The 22,651-nt window shown below is 40.5% G+C and overlaps 2 protein-coding genes across 7 annotated transcripts in view; one reads left to right on the forward strand and one right to left on the reverse strand.

Annotated features, from left to right (window-relative positions):
* FNBP1L (formin binding protein 1 like) overlaps positions 1–9,102 on the forward strand; it is a 119,833-nt gene extending 110,731 nt beyond the window's left edge. For 3 of the 4 annotated variants that reach the window (XM_067467771.1, XM_060773979.2, XM_060773980.2), the window contains 4 exons: positions 213–345; positions 1,963–2,057; positions 4,710–4,858; positions 5,219–9,102. In XM_067467771.1, the coding sequence (XP_067323872.1) occupies positions 213–345; positions 1,963–2,057; positions 4,710–4,858; positions 5,219–5,397 (556 nt within the window). In that variant the 3' untranslated portion in view covers positions 5,398–9,102. The remainder of the gene's footprint in view (positions 1–212; positions 346–1,962; positions 2,058–4,709; positions 4,859–5,218) is intronic. The other variant, XM_060773981.2, reaches the window with a different exon arrangement.
* Positions 9,103–13,438: 4,336 nt separating this feature from the next.
* Positions 13,439–22,651, reverse strand: part of BCAR3 (BCAR3 adaptor protein, NSP family member) — a 142,360-nt gene continuing 133,147 nt past the window's right edge. For all 3 annotated transcript variants that reach the window (XM_060773976.2, XM_060773977.2, XM_060773978.2), the window contains 5 exons: positions 22,008–22,123; positions 17,863–18,034; positions 17,080–17,191; positions 15,340–15,552; positions 13,439–14,443 (listed from right to left, as the gene is read on the reverse strand). In XM_060773976.2, coding sequence (XP_060629959.2) covers positions 14,265–14,443; positions 15,340–15,552; positions 17,080–17,191; positions 17,863–18,034; positions 22,008–22,123 — 792 coding nt within the window. In that variant the 3' untranslated portion in view covers positions 13,439–14,264. The remainder of the gene's footprint in view (positions 14,444–15,339; positions 15,553–17,079; positions 17,192–17,862; positions 18,035–22,007; positions 22,124–22,651) is intronic.

The following is a 22,651-nucleotide window of genomic DNA, read 5'->3' on the forward strand; positions in this document are numbered from 1 at the left end:
TTGTCTGGTGAAATTTTACTATAATGGCAAATCTCAGTCATTGATAAAACTGTTGTGACAGAAACATTTTGTGTTTCTTCACTCCACCACCATTCTCTCGAAGATGAATTACTAGTGGGATTGAAGGCTCTCTCTTTCTTTTTGGGTTTTTTTCTTGCAGCAGTTAACTGACACTTGTGTATCAAATAATTCATGATTCATTTCTCCTGTAGAGATGCTCTGATCAAAATGAAGGATGTGTATGAAAAAAATCCACAGATGGGTGATCCAAGCAGCCTGCAACCAAAATTGACTGAGACTATGGGCAACATGGATCGTCTCCGAATGGAAATTCACAAGAATGAGGTTAAAATATTCATTGTATAGTGTTCCATTGAGAAGGGCAGTAAAGCTTTCAGAGCAAGGCATTCTCCCAAACTCCAAAAGGTTATTTTCAGTAGTGGGAATCCTGTGGTCAGGTGTTTCAAAACTGCAGCTTCCCAGCATTCCTCAGTATTTGGCTCTGTTGGCCAGGGCTTCTAGGAGTTGCAGTCCAACATCTGGAGCAGCAATTCAGCAGCATGATGATTCTAGCTGTTAAAAGTAGCAGGGCAGTCAGGTTGTCCACCACAGCTCATCCCTTTAGCAACATTCCCAACTTTTTAGCCTGTTTGTCTTATAATTCAGTCTATTTTTTAAGGAGGAGTTTAAGAAAATCATATGGTTAGCTTTGCCTGTAGGATGCTGAAGATGGTGAGTGAAGCCAGGTGTGTGAGTTGCTATTTCTTACAAAACAACTTGAAGAATATTGAAAGAATATTTTAATATGTTTTGATGGACTCAATTTTATAATGTATTGATTGTAAAAAATAACCCAAATGATAACGGCTTTATTTCTGGAAATATATTATTTGTTTGTTTGTTTGTTTCATGCTCTTCTATCCCGCCCTTCTCCCCACAAGGGGGACTCAGGGTGGCCTCACATAGGCATCAGGGATGCTTACAACATATACATCATACAGTTAAAACAGTAAAAACATTTTAAATATTGGATTGTCACTATTAGTAAAATTAACTGAGAGACTTTTAGGACAGGCAGGTGAACAAGGTGAGATAAACTGAAAAGCTCTTTACTGACTGGGTCAGTGAATTTGATAAAAAAAATATCCCCAGATAATAATTTCAATGTGCCATGGTTAAAAATAATCAAGATATGTGTTAGAGTTCAGGACCTCCAAATTCCTCTGATTGTCTAGTGTAGGGTTGGGTAGGCTTTATCCTTATAGAATCTATTGTATTTTTACTAGTTTCCTAACAATTGTAGATGGAGGCAAAATAAATCATGTAGAATTGAAGTATTATGAACCGAATGTTTAGAGTAGCAGAACCAGACTGATCTTGTTGAAAACATTCACTCTGTGTTACCACTAGAAGAGTGATGGGCAACCTTTTGAGCTTGGTGTGTCAACATTTGCCAAAAACCTGAGCATAACTTGGGTAGAGTGTTGCTTCAAGGAAAAAAAAACACATAATTTTGCAATATTTATAGTTTAAATAAGAAAAATGTATAATCCATGCTGAGTTATGGAGTGAACAATGCTCAAACGTGCAGATGTTAAATTGGTAGAGCCTTTTACAAATTTAAGGATGGAATCAGATTGGCTCTTATAAGGTGTATTTCTCTGTATGTGGCCACATGTGTCTGCGTGTCATCAAAAATAGCCATGCGTGTCAATGCTGACACGAGTGTCATAGGTTCACCATCATGGCACTAGAAGCTCTTTAAATTGTAGCTGTGAAATGGGGGACATATCCTTTGGCGTCATTTTGTTCTTATTTTGTTATGATATTAAAGAGTTGAATCAGAAATGTTTCCTGACCTATCTTAAGATAGCTACATTTAGAATTGGTTTTAAAGTAATCTCTTTACTTTTGTATTGTGCAAAGTGACAACTTCTCTCTTTATCTCCTTTCTTCCTCAAGGCCTGGATTTCTGAAGTTGAAGGTAAAGTGGCAGCAAGAGGCGACCGAAGACACAGTAGCGACATCAACCATCTTGTAACCCAAGGAAGAGAGAGGTGATTATATCAAATCTTTTTACTGCACTTTGAGCATCACTTATCTAGAATCCTGAAACTGAAAATACTCCAAACTCATCCACAAAGGTGACTGAAGATGGTGACACCCTTGCTTTCTGATGGTTTGGTGTATTAAAATATGTTTAATTATTATATAGGTTTTTTTAAAAAAAAAATTACATTGTTTTTTTTATTTATGAGCGAAATTTTCTTTCATGTTCTTGAGTTATACCTAACATGTTCATTGTGATTTACTTTTCTTTATGCATCATGACTTGTTCCTTTGATTAGCTGCATTGATTTAATTTTCTGGATTTGTACGATTACTACTATTTTATTGTTCTTTCTTGTTGTAAGCCGCCATGGGTTCCCTTAGGGAGTGGGATATAAATAAAGCATTATTATTATTATTATTATTATTATTGTATTGTGAATTCAGTTACCTTCCAGCTATATATATAATATCAGTGAATTTTATGTTTAGACTTGGATCTCATCTCCAAGATATCTCATGTGCAAGTATTACAAAATCTGAAAAGAAATCCAAAGCCCAAAACATTTCTGACCCCAAACATTTCAGATAAGGGATATTCAACCTGAATGCCTAGAGTTTTCTTTTTTTTAGAAAAAAACAAAAAACCCTGTCATTGTTCCCATTGGTGATCTAAATAATAATTAAAAATCCACCTTGTTTTTCAAGAATCTCTGTTACATTTGGCTTCCTGCCTTATTCTTCCCCCTGGCTATGTTGTAGAATTTACCTAACAATGAGATTGCCATTGTTGTTGAAATTACTTCATTATAGAAAAACATTGTAGCTGTTACTCAGTTCTTGTGGGTTTTTTCGGGCTATATGGCCATGTTCTAGAGGCATTTCTCCTGACGTTTCGCCTGCATCTATGGCAAGCATCCTCAGAGGTGAGGTGATTGTAGCTGTTAGAGCTGAAAGTAACGTGTTATAGTATAGGAAAGTAAGGAAATCTTCAGATGTTGTATGCATACCTGTCTTTTATGTACCAACAAAATAGAAGAATGACCTGCTCTCTCCCCCCCCCCCCCCTTTATCTTCCTCTTCATTTTAAGATTTTCGGGAAAATTCCTGCACCAAAGCTTCATACCACAGGGAAATACCTTCTTAAGAGTTCACGAGAAGGACTTTTTTCATTAAGTGAATCCAGTTTTGTTGAACTCTTTTATTCCAGAAAGAAAGAAGTTATTTGACACTCCTAATATCTGGTGGAGAGTTGTGTTACTCTGTGGCACCAAAAGCAATTTTAAAAGTTCTTTAGCGCCTAAAAAGATAGCAAGTTGTGTTTTGCCTCAGGACTTGTGGACCTTAGATACACTTGGGCAGATGTGTAGAATGGAGCTTTAGTTAGCAATTAGATTCTTTCAGTGTTTAGCATTATTCATTGGAATTAAGATGAGCGTCATCAGTGGAAGGAAGATGCTAAATAGTTTGTATTCTTCACACACAAAAAATAAAAAATAGAAGAATGCCCAGGTTCTTTCTACTCATATTTCCTCAGTATTTTACCCCAAATGCTTTAAACTGGTTTCAGATTCTTCTAGGGCAGAGCTTCTTTAAATCTTCTACTCACAACCCCTTTCTGCTTGAGAAGTTTTTACAAGAACCCAAGTATATAAGTGTATAAAATAGGTATAAAAACCAAACATTTACTGATAACAAATTGACATTTACAAGGCTTGCTAAACAGGCTGATTTTCCTTTTTATGAAGTATAGCTGAAGCATCTTCTGCAGAGCCACTCTACAAGAGGTTTGTGTAAATGTCTAAAACAGCTATTAGATGACATTCAGAAAACTTTTACTGTTGCCAGATTTTTTGTGATGCTATCTTTGAGCTAAGGAGGCCCCGTTCAAAACTCAACAGTGTAAGAAGCAGTGTTCTAGGGTGCAAGTAGGGTGAGGTTACACCAGGAATGGACAAACTTTGGCCCCCCAGGTGTTTTGGACTTCAACGCCCAAAAATCCCAGCCAGCTGTTAGGAATTGTGCGAGCTGAAGTCCAAGATACCTGGAGGGCGAAGGTTTGCCCATGCCTGAGCTACTCTGTCCCTCCTCATTGGGAGCAGTACCTTTTTATACAGCTGTTGCATGTTCTAGGCAGCTGTTGCATGTTTTATGCATCTGCCTTGGCCAAAATCCCAGCAATCTTATTCATGAGCATGATGTATAAGAAGCATGCACCCAATTTCCCAGAAGAATCCCATTCCCAAGCGAACTGCTAGAAGTGTGGTGCTGATTGGAAACATTGTATGTTTTTGGGTTCCATGTTCCACAGCAGACTTGTTTGAATGGTGGCAACAGGAATACAACCTGTGGTGAAGATGAGCGGGGTGGTGGTGGTGCAAAAATTAGCACAGGGTGAGGAGCATGCAGTTTGAAAGCTGCATGTTGCCCCATTCTTCTCTCAGCTCAAGGCAGTCCACATTTTGCCTCCACAGGAGGCCAGCCTTTGCTGGGTTGTCTAACACTTAAGTCTCGTGTAAGCACATATTCGAGTTCGCCAAGCATAGCTTGTTTTAGAAAAGTGCAGTGTCTGATACTTCGCAACTTTTTAAAAAGCAAAATGCATGGGACTCTTGATTTGGGAAGTGTAAATCCCTTCTGTGTTAACTGTGTCATTATAGCCCTGAGGGAAGCTACACAGATGATGCCAATCAAGAAGTCCGAAGCCCACCGCAGCAGCATGGCCCTCACAATGAATTTGATGATGAGTTTGAAGATGATGACCCTTTGCCAGCTATAGGACACTGCAAAGCGATCTATCCCTTTGATGGTAAGACAGGCTCTGGTCTAGGTGTGTGGTATTTGTAAGGCACGACAACTGCTTTCTATCTTGCCTAAATGCAATTATCTGCATGTAAACTGTTTCCAGTTCTGGGAACTCATGCCACAAATAATCTTTGTTTAATGACAGAATGCTACTTCTGCATTGTGACCAAACAAATACACCCATTGGCATGCATTCAGCTTTACAGCAAGAGACCAGATTTTTGTCTCCTGGCCTACATTTGGAACATATGTTCCCTCGCAGACAGTTGATGTTTTCCCCTGTGTATGGAAACTGATGCTGTGTCAGAAAGCTTGCTTTGAGTTCTGTGAGAGATGTGTGATTTGTTTCCTCCTGCCCCACTAGGTCACAATGAAGGTACCCTCGCAATGAAAGAAGGCGAAATTCTGTACATTATTGAGGAAGATAAAGGTGATGGATGGACAAGAGCTCGGAGGCAAAATGGTGATGAAGGATATGTGCCAACCTCCTACATAGATGTAACACTAGAGAAGAACAGTAAAGGTGCAGTAACCTATATCTAACCTTCAGTCCACCTGCTTACCAGTGAACAATCCTTAATGAATACTGAAGTGCGCTCACAGTTGGATGAGAAGTGTAAAGCGCGTTAAAGAGAGCTTTCAGTCTGTTGTTCACTATGTGAGCACAACCCGAGACGTCAATCCTGAAACTGGAAGAACGTCTGTGTTTCGCATCATTTCTTCTACACCTTTTGGGCAGTGCCATGTCTGACTGATTTCTCTGTCTTTATCTGCTTATGGGGATTTTAAGTGTTTTCTTCCAATCGCTGACCAGGCTACCACGTTTTCTTGGTTTCCTAAATTTTAAATTTTGTAAAGTTTTCTATTCATTTGAAGATTTTAAATGGATGTTAATTTTTTTTAGAATGCATTGTTTGTTACGTTTAGTATATAGAGTCTCTAAGCAAGTCCTCACCCCCTGTTCCAGTGTCTACTAAACTCAATGTATATTAAACTGAACAAGCCAATCAACTCTTACTTTGATTTTTCTGAAAGGCAGCCTTCCTTTTTTCATTCCTTTGCCTGCTGCTGCATCACACGTCTTCCACGACAGCAGCACATTATCCAGAACTGTGAACTTTAGTTTAGAAGACAAAGGAGAACTTCCTTCTGCAAGTTTTTTCAAAAATCCATTTTCTGCAGACAGTGGGAGGGGCGGGATGGGGGTTGCAGCTAATACTGACAAGCATCTTTGCTCTATAAATATTTGTACAGTATTGATTTAGAAAATTATATCTGTACTTGCAGAAATGATAAAATGCAGTAGGTCATTGGGAAAAGTAATCCCAAGAAATTCAGGACATGATTTTGGCCTCTTTTGTTAGAAATTATGGCTTTTTATGTGTATTCACAGTAGTATTTTTCTGCTTGGATCTGTTACTAAGGTTGTTCAGTTCCTAAAAAGTAACTGATGAACCTGTCCATTAATATGCTTCTGCCTGGTGTGCATACATTTCTGCCACCCCAAAGCCATGTGCACACAAGTCTTTAAATTTGTGCAGAAGTCTCCATTCTTTCTGATAGAAAGAACCAGTGTGCATGTGCAAAACATGTGTGGATCTAGATCAGGTCACTTTTGTTAAAAAGAGTGGGATTCCATTGGAATCTACTGTGCATCCTGAAGCCTCTGTGCCTGAAAAACAGGTCATTGGGTCACATGCCTTTTAAGTCTGAGGGATGAGGGTGACTGTAAGCAGGATGCTCTACGTGTGGTTTGTTTTGGCTAGAATTTACATCTTTGGGAGGATGAGCTTGGAAGCTAAGTCAGACGAATTCACCACTAAATGAACTGCTGCCTGAAAAGTAGGATGTACAGAAAGGTTAAAAAGACCCTGTATGTGCCATCACTTGTGCATACAGGGATTTCTTCTCTGGCTTTTTGAGATGGACTCTTTTTTTATGAGTGCACTTTTTTCCTTTTCAAAGACCTCCGGTAATTCTGTTCTTCTCTGTTTTTTCCTCTTGGACTGCAGGTTCCTGAAGCGGGTTTCTGAGAAAATGGGCGAGATGTTGAAGGAGGTTACATGCAGCTGCATTTGGGGGGAGGGTGCTAGGCCCAGCAAGATTATTGGGGCGGGGGGTGGGAGCCAGTTGCATGAAGGCATGCAGGCATACATTTCTCACTAACCAGGCTGGTGTTTCTGTGTGTGTCCAAAATAGTTGTGGTGAACTAAAACTCCATTCCAACAGAACCCAACTGCCACCCGGCCTGAAAAGACTTGCTTTTCATGGTTTCAAAAAACTGACTCACTCTTCACCAGTTGCATTGTACCATGGCTGTTTTCAGCGGTCTCATTTTCCATGCCCAGTTTAAACTGGCCTTCAGTCCAAACCATGCCGTTGACCGTCTCTGCCTGTGCCACCTCCATGCTCGCCCTAACCTTCTCTTGCATGTCTAGATACGTGTCGGGCATGCTCACCTAATGTTTTGTATTTTCCATAGTTCTTCCTCCTCTTCTGCATTTGTAGCCCATCCACTTTATGTATGTCTCCAGCACTAAAGGTGTTTTATTTCTGTACCCATTTATGCTGCTATAATGTGGTGTTTTCCTCTCTTCATTGTGACCACCGTTGCATTCCAATTCTTTGGCATTATAACTTATTTGAACTTAATGTTCATCTTGATTTGGGGTAACAAGCACATCTCAGCACTAGGCAACCGCGGCCCATCTCCAGCACCTCAGTAGTTTCTCACAAGCACTGAAAACCTAGGATAAGAGCACAGATTTTTCCACTACAAGACAACAACTGTTCTCAGACGTCAAGTGCTTACCATTCAGATGCTGCCTTAAACTCTCGAGTGCCTAAATCTGTTGATTGCCAACACGACCACGTCAGTATCCCACAAAGGGCTTTTGCTCCGTATGACCTCCTGAATCTATCTTTCTACAGTGCTGCAGCTGCTGGTAGCCAATGGTAGATGTCTTCCTAGAGCTCTACCGTAACATGATACATGGTGCATTGTAAACTTTATGTATTGAACATGTATCAGTTTCATTTTATGTCTAATGAATGTGTTTTTAATAGGATTTTTATGGAACATTTTTCTCTTTCTCTCTTGATTGTCCCTTAATTTTTTGAGTTGTGGGGGGGGGGGGGGGGGGTTGGGGAAGGACTCCAGTTTCTGATTAACTGCAGTGCTTGTCTGTTTCCAAGTGATGCTTCATTGTAAGGACCAGGTGAAAATTGGAGTGATACTTCGTAATGATCTATGTGCACTTTTACTTGTAAACCTTGAGATTTGGGAATGTTTATACATGTAAATATAGTTGTCTGCAGCACCCCCCCCCCCCCCAATGTTGCTCATGTTGTTTTGTCTGCCATTTGTGAATTCTGTTAATGAAATCATCCAACCTGTAAACTAAATAGGATAAGCTTAGAATAGGGGAAGTAGTGGGGAGGGAGGAACCAGGTAAGACAAGTTTCCTTAGCCCAGCCTTTTCTGTTTGTGGTAATATTTAAGAAATCTTTTCCTAGGGATGAGAGTCGAAGCAATATTTGGACACAGGAGTGCTGGATTCTTTTAGGATTCTTTTTTTTTTTCAGTGTTATTAGCAATTGTACTACCAGTAAAACTAAATCTGTGTGACTGTTGTGTGGAAGTTTTCTTCCTTCTATTATTAAATGTGCCACTATTACACAGATGACATAGTGTATTTACAAGGGTGGGGAGGGTAAACACTAAAGGTTTAGAATTTTTGGACATTGTAAACAGGGTTATTTATATATAATGTGACCGTAACTCGTTACTGACAAAACTACATGCAATGGATTCTTTTTAGAAGATCATTTTTAATTTTAATGATTGTTTCGAAGTTAAAAATAATGACAATACGTTCTCAATATTTCTTTCAGCCAAGAGCCTAACAACCTTGTGGGTTTCTCACAACATTTCTAGTAAAGGACTAACAGTTCTTTCATTCAACTGTTTTTTTTAGGAGCAGGATATGGTTCCTCAGAAGATTTTTTCCTGTGGTATAATGCAACCTTTATGAGGGTTATTAAATAGGAGGGGGGGATCTTTGTACTTGCACAGTTAGCTGAAATCATTATTCTGAAATTTTGAATATGATTGTCTGAGTCTTACAACTTTCGAGTAATTTTTAATCTTTTGTGCACGTGCTGATTTTTAAATGTTTTAAAGGCTTTGTTAAAAAATAGTGGTTCTCCTGAGAATATTTTCCTGAAATTAAACAACCTTTTCATGGCCCTGATCATTTCCTTGTCTTCTGTTGTAGTCAGAGGAATTAGAAGGGGTTTTTTTGGGGGGGAGGGGGGGGGAAGCATGAATACAGTTTTTTGTTTTGAAGACAGTGGTAATATTTTTCTCACAACTAGTGCAGACATATTTAATCCATGGTGCCAGCTTTAATCCCCAAAGTTAAATAGTTTGTTTACATGATTATTTTGAAGTTAGTTGTTTACTGCCTTTTTGCTTATAATTCAGTCCCACTTTGGTTTTCTTTGCATGGTGTGGGAGTTAAGAGAGTGAAACAAATTGAGAGGCTTAGAGCATTTAGTAGCAGTCATCTGACTCATTTCATAATGGTAGGTTTATAGATGGCATAACAAAAAGGCAGCATTGTTGTATCTGGTATGTAGAGGTGGGTGGAGAGAAGAATTGCCAGAAAGATACAACTGACTGGAAAAACTAGCATTAGGAAACAGCTTGAACTCTTTGTTGTATCTTTTGAGCTGCATGGGGAACCACAAAGATACAGATCAGCCTTACGAATGTGTAACCTGAATTAGGCATCCATGGTGGATCTGTGTTCACAATTATAGCACTATCGCCACAGCTATAGCTACCTACCTGTTGTACTTTACCCAGCATCAGGCACACGGAGAACAGGATCTGTTGTGCTGATGATCAGAGTGCAGGCGGATGATATTTCCATCATTTTTCCTACCAAGAGGGAAGTCTGTGATGATCAGAAGCATGGCCTCCGTTGAACTCCCTCATTGCAGCCTTGTTGGCTGGCAGGAGCAGGGTGGAAATGTCAACCAGACTCAGTCATCACCAACACAACTGATCCTTTTGCTTTGCACAGCCAGTTGGCATTGAACTGAGAGACAATACTTAGTTACACAACTAAGGCAGTTAAGTAATTAACACATACAGAAATCCAGCCAGGACCTTCTAACAAGGAGGTTCTTTAATGCATTGCTTTCATTTCCATTTATACCAAGAGTCAGAGTCAGAATTTGATAACATTATTGTTTTGGACAACTCCCAGGACGCCCAAGTGGCATGGGAGTTGAAGTCCCTAATGTATCGGGAGCTAGCTCTAGATTTAATTCTCTTTCAGTGTTTATAGGCTTTAAGTTTTAATTGTATATGGCACGGTTTGATGCTTTGAGTCTTGTTAAGAGAAAAAGTGGCATATAAATCAACATAGTAATAACATTTTGCATAATTCTTGTATATAAATCAATATAATAATAATAATATCTTGTTCTGTTAATCTTGATTGCTGGAAGGGCTTAACTGCAAAAAGCTCTCAGATCTCATTGTAAGTCATAACAAAATAGAGGTGGTGCTAAAATGTGTGTGACTTTTTAACTAGAATTAGTAGATTATGATCTCTATGTTAATTGAAAGGCCAGGATTTGTAACTGACTTTTAAAAAAATTGCTGGGTTTTAAGATGTGAATGCATTTTTAAAGTCCTGCCATTGTTTTACTTTCCTACCTGATTAAAATAGAAGTTTCCCATTTTCCAGCTGGCTGCTCAGATCAGGCACTGTGGGCGGTAGGGCTGTGTTTGATTTAAGTGCCTTTTATTAGGTTTCCTTCTTTGGTGTGCCTTGGGATTCATGTCATGCTCACCACTTTGATTTCCAGCATGCAAGGAAGAAGATGGATGTGCTCTTTTCCCCTGGTTACTGATGGATTCTAGGATTCATTGTTATATAATTGGACAGGAAGGCATAATGGGAAACCACACAATTGACACTCTGTTTGAGAGGTGCTCATCCATCTGTTTCACCCATTTCCTGTGGCAGGGAAACAGAGGTGGTCCTAGACCAGGGGTCCTCAAACTAAGGCCCAGGACTGGATACGGCCCTCCAAGGTCATATACCCGGCCCTCACTCAGGGTCAAACTAAGCCTGAAACGACTTGAAAAGGACACAACAACAATCCTATCTCATTAGCCAAAAGCAGGTCCACACTTCCCACTGAAATACTAATAAGTTTATATTTGTTTAAATTGTTCTTCATTTTAATGTTTGTATTGTTTTGAAGTGTTTTTTGCACTACAAATAAGATATGTGCAGTGTGCGTAGGAATTCCTTCATGTTTTTTTTTTTCAAATTTAAATCCGGCCCTCCAACAGTTTGAGGGACTGTGACCTGGCCCCCTGTTTAAAAAGTTTGAGGACCCCTGTCCTAGACCTTTTGATATGAGTCAGTCAATCCAATTTTTTTATCGTGTCAGAAGAGACTTGAGAAACTGCAAGTCGCTTCTGGTGTGAGAGAATCGGCCGTCTGCAGAGATGTTGCCCAGGGGATGCTTGGACGTGTTATCATCCTGTGGGAGGTTTCTATCTTGTCCCCACGTGGGAAGCTGGGTCTGACAGATGGACCTCACCCCATCTCGCGGATTCAAACAACAGACCTTCAGGTCAGTAGTTAAGCTGGCACAAGGGTTTCACCCATTGCGCCACTGTGGCTCCTGTCAATCCAAATAATGCCACATCATTGTTCGGATTTAGCATATGCATTATGGAGGGGAATTGTGGAAGGAAACATCCGGTACCTCTGCCTACATGCTACATACACCCATGGAGACTTCTTAGGGTATGATAGGATGTTTTCCAGCTGCCTTTGAGCTCATGGAGAAGGTGGATCATTTTTACAATGGAGGTCAAAGGCTGCTCTTTCTTCCCTGGATATTCAGGGACAGGTAGAACATGTCTAAGTATAACACTCTCATCGCTACTGTTGTGCAACGGGGGAAGAGGCAGAGGAGAGAGCAATTTCCTTTTAGGTCTGTTAACACGGTAATCATGCTGGCAGTGACTTTGTATGACACCAATTTTAATCCCAAACCAGGAGCTACTTAGATCTCTGCAAAAGTATAATAGTAAACAGTTATGCCAGCAGTCGGAGCACTGTAACTTTTTTTAATGTATTGCTGAAAATTGGATGTCTCATATTAGCATGCAGGTCATAAGACACCTAGCCTGCTAGTGCTTGTGCCAGCTACGGTCATGTGATTATTCACTTCTTGGAACAGCGGCTCTCCTGCTGTGAAGTGATACATTGAGCACAACTCATCTTTCAGAGCTATGACACATTTGTGAGAATTGCAGCAAGAGGGAATCATTGGTTCAGAGGGAGGAGACTTCTACATGTTTATGACAAACCCTCTTCATATTTTAAAATAACCAGTTATTATGGATATAACCATCTAAGAGGAACAAGAACTAAAAGTTGCATTCTGATGCATTCCAAGAAGAAATCTGGATCAGGCTTACTAAACCAACATAAGCTTCCTCGAGCAACATAATCCAAAGTCATTGTTTTCAATCCTAAACCCGTGTCACTTTCTGTATAAACTAAGGATGAGAAAGTGATTAGGAGACTCGAGGAGAGGTGTTACAATACTCTGGATGATGAAAGAGACATGTTTTGAGTTGTATTTTATAGATGAAATAGTTCCATACGGTGTCATGTAATGGTCACCAAACTGAATCACTTTAAAATGGATCTACAACTGTAGCAGGCTCAGCTTTCCAATCCAGGATCCTCGATTGGCTGCATGGACTATCAAGTGTCTCAAATCAAAAAAGTGGAAGCGGCTGGTAATCCACTTCTGGCTTGGTAAGGTAAAGGTAAAGGTTTTCCCCTTACATGAAGTCCAGTCGTGTCCGACTGGGGTGTGGTGCTCATCTCCATTTCTAAGCCGAAGAGCCGGCATTGTCTGTAGACACCTCCGAAGTCATGTGGCCGGCATGACTGCATAGAGCACCGTTACCTTCCTGCTGGAGCGGTACCTATTGATCTACTCACATTTGCATGGTTTCTGGCTTGGATAAACAGATTTTTTAAGGATCCAGGGAGCTGCAGCCTAGTTAAAACATGAGCTTCTACTCCTAGAGGTATCATGGAAAAGCTTTTGGAGTGGCTCAAAAAGGATGTGTGGGGAGACTGAAGGTACAGGTAGCTACAGCTCCTCATTTTGCTCATGGGTGATAAAATCATCAACATTTGCAAGCTTTGCCTGCTGTAAATTGTTTCCAGTAGCAGGAACTGTGTCTCTGTGTGCCAGTAGCTTGGGAACACAAATAAGAGGAAGTTACTGGACTTACGTTCCACTTGCATCTGTTTGGCTATTATGAGACATCAGATCCAACATAATGCTAACATTTTGATTGATGGTGCCCAAGGAAAGGCTACAAAGAAGTGAGGCTGCGGCACTCAAGTCAGAAGTGTTGATCCTAAGCCAAGACTTCATATCTGATTCGCAGTACAGACAGGGATATTAATGGACAGAAAGAATAACGAAGGCACAAAGATGAGCAGCAAGTCATGGAACAACATTGGTCTCAAAATCATTTTAATCCTCTCTTGTTTCACTGGGACAAAAAAAAATACTTCCAAGAGATGCTTTACTTCACAAAGCTTATGTACAATTTCTATATAACAATTTAAGGAATATCATACAACTGATACCTTCTGCACATCCGATCCTTTAACCTTTATCCATATTTACATTATGGTATGTTAATAACATTATTGGATGGAAGACTAAAAACAAACATAGCCAGAGGCCTGAATATTTGACATAGTGATCAACCTCTTCGGTGCCCCCAAAATCATGGTAGGTTGCATCAAGAACAAATAAATAATGAATCCTTTATAAGTAGTCATTCTTATTAGGTGACATAAAGATTTGCACTTGCTATAATTTACATATTCTGAAAGCTCTATGGATGTCACACTTTTATATTACGACTATGCAACAATCACAACAAAATCCTAGGAGGGGTTGTGTTTTTTTTATAAAAATGGCAGTAGTAAGACCCCCTTTTGAGAACTTGGTGTGAAAGAACATGAAAACACCTACCTATTTAGATTTAAAACAGATGTAAAATACTAAGCACTGTCCTACTTTGGAACTGGTTTTATTAAGTCCTTGGATCACCATTTCCAGGTTTGTACAAATACATTAAAAGTAGCAGCAGGTAAAGGAATGAACAGGCACCAAACCAGTCCTGAAAAGGAGATGATTTGCGGGGAGTCAAAGCAGTTTCTTTCCATCCTGGAAAAGTAGTTTTACACAAATACTTGACAGTCTTATTCATAGTGTGTTCTCCCTTCAATAGCTAGGTTGCATTATCTGTATTGGCGAGTCCACCAGACATTTCACAACTCATTCTGCTTTATTTGAGGAGGCTCTAATTTTCGGGAGAGTGCAGTTAAAATCTGGTTGAATTTCTCATATCTTTCACTTTGGTTGACCTGTGCTCCTTTGCTGCCCCAGAGCAATCTCATCTGAAATTCTGTTTTGAAGATCTCGTTCATTTCATTGTCCGGCTGAAAACCTGAGGAAGAAATAGGAAATATACAAGTGTTACTGTAAAACAGCCTCTTAAACAGGGAGCCATTTGAGAGAAGCACCTTTGAAGAGGCACTTAGCGCTATCTTCTGTTGCAATAGACACCTAGAGGTTTAATCATTCCTCTCTATGTGGAGTGTGTTCACAAAAACAGTCTTGTGATAGATGTAATGCTTGACCCAGACCATTCGTGCCCACATTTATGTCAAAATGGCACCAGCAGCAGCTATGTCAATTACAGCCAGCATCTGATGACTGCAACAGCGAACACAGTGGCTCTGACAATAAGTCTTTTCCAGTGACATCTCCAGGGATGTTTCTCATACAGGAAATTAGCCACTTTGATAATGGAGTCTGGAATGGAGAGCCTCCCCCTCCCCAAGGGGACCATATGAATGAACAAATGAGGTCATGACCCACGAACCACAGAGAATCAATCACACAACATTTTGCCATCTTGACGACTTAATTCTCCAATACCGAGCTAGTACCGTATTTCGAGCCTAATACTGAATAACATTTTCTAAATTTAAGACCAATTCTCCCAACACCTACTTATGCTTAGGTTGATGATCTGTTACTTAGTAAGAAATGCGTTGCAGGTGTGCTTCTCACAAGCTGCACTGATTTGTAAGACCTGTCCCAATCCCTGCGTATGCTACAGACATGCCCAAAGGCAAAGCACAGCTGATGTGCCTTTCATGTACATCCACATTTCAACTCAATTGTGCAAAACAAGAATTAAGAAACAAAAAGGAAAAAAACTCTTGATTTCATGAGTTGAGTTTCAACATCTCTAGACCTCATTCCCACCCCACTTCTTGTAGAATTACATACTCAAAAGTCCTTGTATTGGCACTGAACAGGATGTTTTCTTCCTACCTGTGAGTATCCTTTCCGCATTTGTGCTATACAGGCTGGCGTTTTGTGCAATCAAGCGCGCAGTCGCCAAGTGCTTCAGCATGATTTCACAACTTTGGTCAGTGTTCTCCCACACATCCATCCCATCAAATACAACTGTCTGTCGTTCCAGCAGGTTGACCAATGGCATCAGCAGGGGAACGGTGACAATGTTTTGAGGAACAGAAGCGATCTCTGGGAAGAAGAGAAGGAAAACCCATTAGCCCAGTGTTTCTCAACCTTCCTAATGCCGTAACCCCTTAATACAGTTCCTCATGTTGTGGTGACCCTCAACCATAACATTATTTTAATTGCTACTATATATTTGTAATTTTGCTAGTTATGAATTGAATGTAAATATCTGATATGCAGGATGTATTTTCATTCACTGGACCAAATTTAGCACAAATACCCAATACGCCCAAATTTGAATACTGGTAAGTTTGAGGGGGATTGATTTTGTCATTTGGGAGTTGTAGTTGCTGGGATTTATAGTTCACCTACAATCAAAGAGCATTCGGAACTCCACCTACGATGGAATTGAACCAAACTTGGAACACAGAACTCCCATGACCAAGAGAAAATATTGGAAGGATTTGGTAGGCATTGATCTTGAGTTTTGGAGTTCTGGTTCACCTACATCCAGAGAACACTGTGGACTAAAACAATGATGGATCTGGACCAAACTTGGCATGAATACTCAATATACCCAAATGTGAACACTGGTGGAGTTTGGGGAAAATAGACCTTGGCATTTGGGAGTTATCGTTTTTGGGATTTATAGTTCACCTACAATCAAAGAGCATTCTGAACCCCATCAATGATAGAATTGGGCCACACTTTGCACACAGAACCCCTATGGCTTACAGAAAATACTATGTTTTTATGGTCTTTGGTGACCCCTCTTGCGACCCTCCTCAAGGGGTCTCAACTCGTAGGTTGAGAAACGCTGCATTAGCCCCTGCGCATTCACAAGCTAAACCGTTCAAGTGGAATGGGCCCCTCTGTCTCATTCAGGCAAGATTCCAATGATGTTTTGCATTGGAAACCAGTGCTATGATTCTACTACCACTTGGCACGGAGTAACTGGAAAGTTGGGCAGGTACTACTGCCTATATTGATTCTGCTACTTAATAGGCACAGTTTACGTTGTGGGGGATCTTTGGCCTGTAATTCCCACCCAACTGTCATTGGTAAATATATGGAGAATCAAAGAACCTCCCCTCCCCCCAAACACACAGACACACACACACACACACAGAGCTTCTCCTTTCAGCTAGGGGAGAAAAGGTGACTCGTAGATTTTTTTTAGGGAAATCCCAAGAAAAGAAAAGAAAGGGAAACTGGGATAGTCATTCAATGGGAATGAGTCAGTGTTCCCAGAAAATAACACTCTTTATGCCTGTCACTTTGCAGCAAATCTGTGTATTTAGATAATTGCACATGCATCTAAAGCAAATGGTTTCTAGTATCCTGTGGAAGGAAACTGGAGAATCTCAGTTCATTGTGCCTCTGTCCCACGTGCCAGAAATGAGCCATGAGCAAAGCAGGATGTGGTTATTACAACTAATGGATTCTGCCCCCTACTCTCCCTGACAGGCCTCAAGTTGCTTCTGCGCTCTCCATTAATGAATTGATAGATGGGGCTTCAGGGCTTGGTTAGACTTCCTTCACGAGGATGAAAAATAAGACATAACTGTCTGCCTCTGAATGTGCACTCACCTCTTCCTTCATGCAAGGCTTTGCAGAATGGTTTCAGCTGTTTCTCATACATAATGGCTGTCTGAGTGTAGCAGTGCCTCAACATGGTCCATGTCTGCTCCAGCCTTGTAACCTATGGGGGGGAAAGAGCTGAAATGTTAAACAACTCTAGCTGCTATAACTATAAAATACTCACACTGAACATGTTATATATTGGGATCTTTTCCCCACAGCTCTCAAAATATATAATTCCAAGAGAGAGCAAGATTTTTCAACTCTCAGAAATCCTCTAACAGCTGGTAAACTGGCTGGGATTTCCAGGAATTGTCGGCCAAAACACCTGGGGACCCACAGGTTGAGAACCATTGTTCTAAAGGTTTCTTGTGAGCCCTTGTGTCATTTGCACCTTAAAGAAAAGGGGTGGAAGTCTACAATTTAATTTTTTTGCAGAAAGAAATGAAATTTAAAATGATTTGTTGTGTGCCCTCATGTTTCAGATTTATAGTGACTGCAAACCTATCGCAGAGTTTTCTTGGCATTATTTTTTCAAGGGATGGGATGGGGGGATTGCCATTGCTTTCTGTGGCTAAGAGAGCATGGATTTGTCTAAGGTCATCCAGGGGGTTTCCATGGTTGAACTGGGATTTGGAGCTTGGTCTCCAGCATCATATGTCCAATGCTCAAACCACTACCCCATGCTGGTTCCAACAGAAACATTTTTTGTTCATTTGGATGCCACTGGATCCCTTTAGTGAATGTTATTATGTATTGATTTATATCCCAGTATAGGGAATTTTCTTTTACCTGAGGCATTTCCAGAGCCTTCATTACAGCCGAGAAGGCATAGAGATCCCCCATAGATTCTTTGAGCTCCACAGCGACTTGGATAATCCTATTTAATGTCGCGACACGCTCTTCTAAGTTTCCTGTACAGCCAAGAATATCCACTGCGATTCCTATTGCCATAGTATTGTGTCTGAGGGAGGAAGCAAATCAGAGGCAGTTAGGACACCTTATCAAGTTAGCTGGAGTGGTGCTGTGGAATGAATCCAAATGAGAAAAAAGAGCAAAACGATTTTGCAGAATTGAAGTTATGTCACTGGGTTGTAGATAGGACTTCCTTTTTACCTTGTGAAGCTTATCCAAGGAAAAATCTTAAAAGCACACCACATAATGCAAATTCCTCATGTTCAGAAAGATCCCATGAGATAACAGGTAAGTAGGATTTTGTTGTTGTTGTTTTAGCATGGAGAATAAGCTGTCATCAACCTGACTGGCACATTTTTCCATTTTTAAAAAAAGAATACCTATTTAAGCAAGCTCAAGCAAGGAGCTGAAGAACACAGGAAAGTAAATACTTGGGATGCCTGACAATTATTTTGGCAATCCCCACATCACTGCTGCACAAAGAAGAAAGGAGAAACAGCAAACCATGTACTGGGTCCGACAAGGCAACAAAAGAAGTTTTGCACACTTGGAAGGAAAGAAATGCCCAGCCTTCGTACTTGGCAGCAAAGTTGCCAAGACTGGCAAGGCAATTTGAAAGTGGCTGTCACAGGAGTCCAAGCCAGCCGCAGATCATGGCTGCTTGGCAGGAGAAGGAGCAGCCCAACTGGCCAATGCTTGTTCGAGGCAACACATTTTTCTCCAGACTTTGAGGAAACTATAACAACCACACCATTGGCCAAAAGCTCTGAACACCTCTATGCTGGGAAGGAGTTATATTTATTTGCCCTTAGGCACAATTTCCCCTATACTTGGAAGTAATTCAGTATTCTTATGGTATTTAGTAATTTAGTAAAGTTCAACTAGTCTAAATTCTACTGATGTCCCTTAGAATTCGGTGTGCTGGATTCCATTGTTTATAGAAATCCTGCTCATACTTGCAAATCTTGTTTTTGTTTTGCCTCATATCTTGATCGGAAGAACTGCTGACCGTAGGCATGAGGAAGTTGCTCTGGTTAGTTCCCCAGCTAACCACTTGCACATCTCTCTTGCCTGGAGGGGTTAGCCCTTGGATGCACACAGGTCTTCTCATGAGGCCACTAAATGTGTGGCAGGTGAACCTACTTGAATAAAATTGTGCAATACAGAAGTGTTGCCCTTGTATCTTCTGTCTTCATTGTTTTTCCAAAAGCGTTCTTTGACCCAGAACATAACAATAGATAGATATGACAAGGCAGCCTGTCCTAGAAATGGCTACATGTCCCTGGAGAAATTTTAAGTCCAGACAATCTTATATTTGCTTTTGTTACATATGTCTGCGTGATATGTTTATTACTACTCTTCCTGTTCCTCACCAAGAAATCAGGCGATTCTGCTTGTTTTCTGTTATGTGGGCACACACCATTAACTTGGGGCAATAATCCTTCAACCAAACTTATCATTCAGGAGTCTGACTTCCATCAGATTAGGCTATTTATCTTTCTTGCTCAATAATGTCTGCTCTCCAAGGACGTAAGCAGAATTCCTTCCAGAAAACAAAGCCCAAGGCCCTTCTAAATGAACATACCAGAAATCACATCTAGGACTCTTAAGCATGGGACATGCTCTCCATGGCTGTCTGGTGTTTTGTTCTGCTTTGAGCTGGTCATGGTGGGCTGAACCCATAATCTTCTACACACAAAGACTGTGAAGAAGCTGATCTTTTGAGACCTACATTCTGCATTAAAGAATGCAGAATTTGGATCTCAAAAAGTTTACACTTGCAGCCTCAAATCATAAACTTTTTTCAAATCTTATATACTTCCATGAAATCTGTATTTGCAGAAATGTGCTGGAGATTTGCAGATTTTTGAAAAAGGGTATGTCTAAAATAATGTGTTGTTGACAACACCTCGCAACACTCTGGTCATTTCACAGATATATAAACCTCACTTGCCTACTTTCCAACAGACCTCACAACCTCTGAGGATGCCTGCCACTGATGTGGGCGAAACGTCAGGAAAACATGGCCACTCAGCCTGGAAAACTCACAGTAACCCAGTGTCTAAAATAATGTTTCCTTGGGGCAGTTGTTTCGAAAATGTTGCTTTGACTGATTTATTGTGATCCTATCTGACAGGGCACTGCTTCTTAAACTTTGTTGCTTCATGTTGGGGTCATGAAAAATTTGGCAACATAAAAGGTTTCTGAACGCCACTCACACAAATGTGTTAGCAACAACATGCAGTGTTGACAGTGGATTCTGCAGAAAGTGTTTCAGCTATATTCCACAAAAAGGAAAATCAGCCTGTTTAGCAAGCCTTGCAAATGCTGATTTATTATCAGTACATGTTTGATTTTATGCCTATTCAATGTAACTTCTATACCTGGGGTCACGTAAAAATGTATCACATAAAATAGGAGCCTGCAGTGGCACAGCAGGTTAAACTGCAGAGCTGCTGAACTTGCTGATTGAAAGATGGCCGTTTGAATCCAGGGAGCAGCTTTTGCCAACCTAGCCGTTCGAAAATATGCAAATGTGAGTAATTCAATAGGTACCGCACCAGCAGTCATGCCGGCCGCATGGAGGCATCTACAGACAATGCCAGCTCTTCAGCTTAGAAATGGAGATGAGCACCCCACCCCCCCAAGTCAGACACGACTAGACTTAACGTTAAGGGGAAACCTTTACCTTTACTAGAAAAGGATCATGAGTGGGAAAATAACCCTTTGATGTAGGGCTTGCCCAAGGTCATCAATGGGTTTTGATAGCTGAGTGGGGATTTGAACCCTGGTCTTGTGGAGTCTTAGTCCAACACTTAAACCACTAGACCTCTAAAATTACTTATTTATTTGTAACCTTTTAATAGGTTTATTAGTCTACTGTATATTACAGTGCCCCTTCAGTATCTGCTAGGGTTGGTTCCAGAATCCCTCAGGAACACCAAAATCCATGGATGATCAAGCCCCAATGGTGGAGTCAAATTGCAAAATGGAGATTGACTTCTTGGAATTTTTGTTCTTGGAATATTTTCAAACCATGGATAATTGAATCTGTGGGTACAGAGGCTCGACTGTAATATGTACTCTTTTAATACGAGGGTTATCTGGAAAGTAAGGTTACAATGCACCTAGCTTTCATGGGGAATTTTCTTGGGGGAAGTTGGTATGTACTGCCATGTAGGAAACCAGCGGAAATGAACGAGCAATGCCAGTCGTCAGTAGCTCATTGACAGGCTTTGTGAAGATTAGAGATGAGCATCCTCATTCCGTTTCCTTCCAAGTGCGAAGTTTGCACTGTAATACACTACCTAAATGCTAAAGACATGAATGCCACTACAATTCATCGTGAAATTGTTTCATTTTATGGAGAGAACGTAATGTCAAGACAGTAGGTGACAAAATGGGCACGGAATATATTGTGAGACCATGAAGAAACTTCACAGAGCCATCCAAAACAAACGTGGGATGCTGACAGCGGTAGTCTGTCTTCTTCTTGACAATGCATGTCCGTTCTCCGCTCATGAATCACCAAAGTTGTTGACTTCATTTGGTTGGGATGTTTTAAGCCACCCCTCTCACAGCCCTGATCTCACACCCAGTGACTACCATCTATTTACTAAATTGAAGGAACACCTTGGTGGAAAACACTTTTCTGATGACAACTAGTGAAAACTGAAGTGACGAACTGGCTGAAAAAGGCAGAGGGAAACATCTATGACACAGGCATCAAAACCTCGTCATATGGATGACAAAATGTATTGAACTGAATGGTGATTATGTGGAAAAATAATGTAATACCTATGCTACAATTAAAACATATTAATTCTTTGTAAAAAATATATTGTACTTTCCAGATAATCCTCGTAGATACAATCAGAAATAGCGAAAGGAAGCATTTGACAAAAGTAATTTTTTCATGGAGAGCTAAAATAAATCCCAGTGGTTCTTCTCAGCAGCCTGATATATTAACTTCAGTATACAAAAAGAGGGGAAAAAAATCTGTTCCCTATACCAACATTTACCTTTCAATTATGTCAAGGCGCAGTTGGTGTCCGTAAGGCAGTGTAATAAGCTCCAGGCCTGACTTTACTCCCATGGTCCTCCGCATCTCTTCGGAGACTTCGAGTATCCTAGCAACCTGTTAAGTACAAGCGTGCAAACAGAATGGGTCCGGATGGAAAGGAGACGGCCTGAACATTAACCAAGATTTATGGTGCAAACAGCATGCGGTAATCCCTAAACGTTCCCCCTTGCTTTCTGTAATGCATGCACACAGTTAGGAAACATGTATTTCTAATGAAGCCAAATCTCAAGGAGGAGTACACGCTCAATAAAAACACCTTAAAATACTTAATTGACACAAGTGAAGCATATCAGAGAAGCTGTTAATCTGGGATTCAATGGATGTCAGTCTGGTGTAGGATGTTGCACAATACAGGATGCAAGATATGCGGAAAAACTGATAACTGTGCCATTCCAATACTTCACAGGCCTCATAGAAAGATCTCATACATGTTGTCAATTTTCAACCATTTATGGCATTTTGAGCAGTAATTTGATGTACTGACTTTGACCTAAAACGAGTTGCTAAGCTGCCAAGTATAGCAGACCAATGGAAGTTACACAACTGCTGAGTTATTAGGTACCCACTGTTGAAACAAGTCTA

The sequence above is a fragment of the Anolis sagrei genome, chromosome 4 (assembly GCF_037176765.1).
Source record: "Anolis sagrei isolate rAnoSag1 chromosome 4, rAnoSag1.mat, whole genome shotgun sequence".
NCBI lineage: Eukaryota > Metazoa > Chordata > Lepidosauria > Squamata > Dactyloidae > Anolis > Anolis sagrei.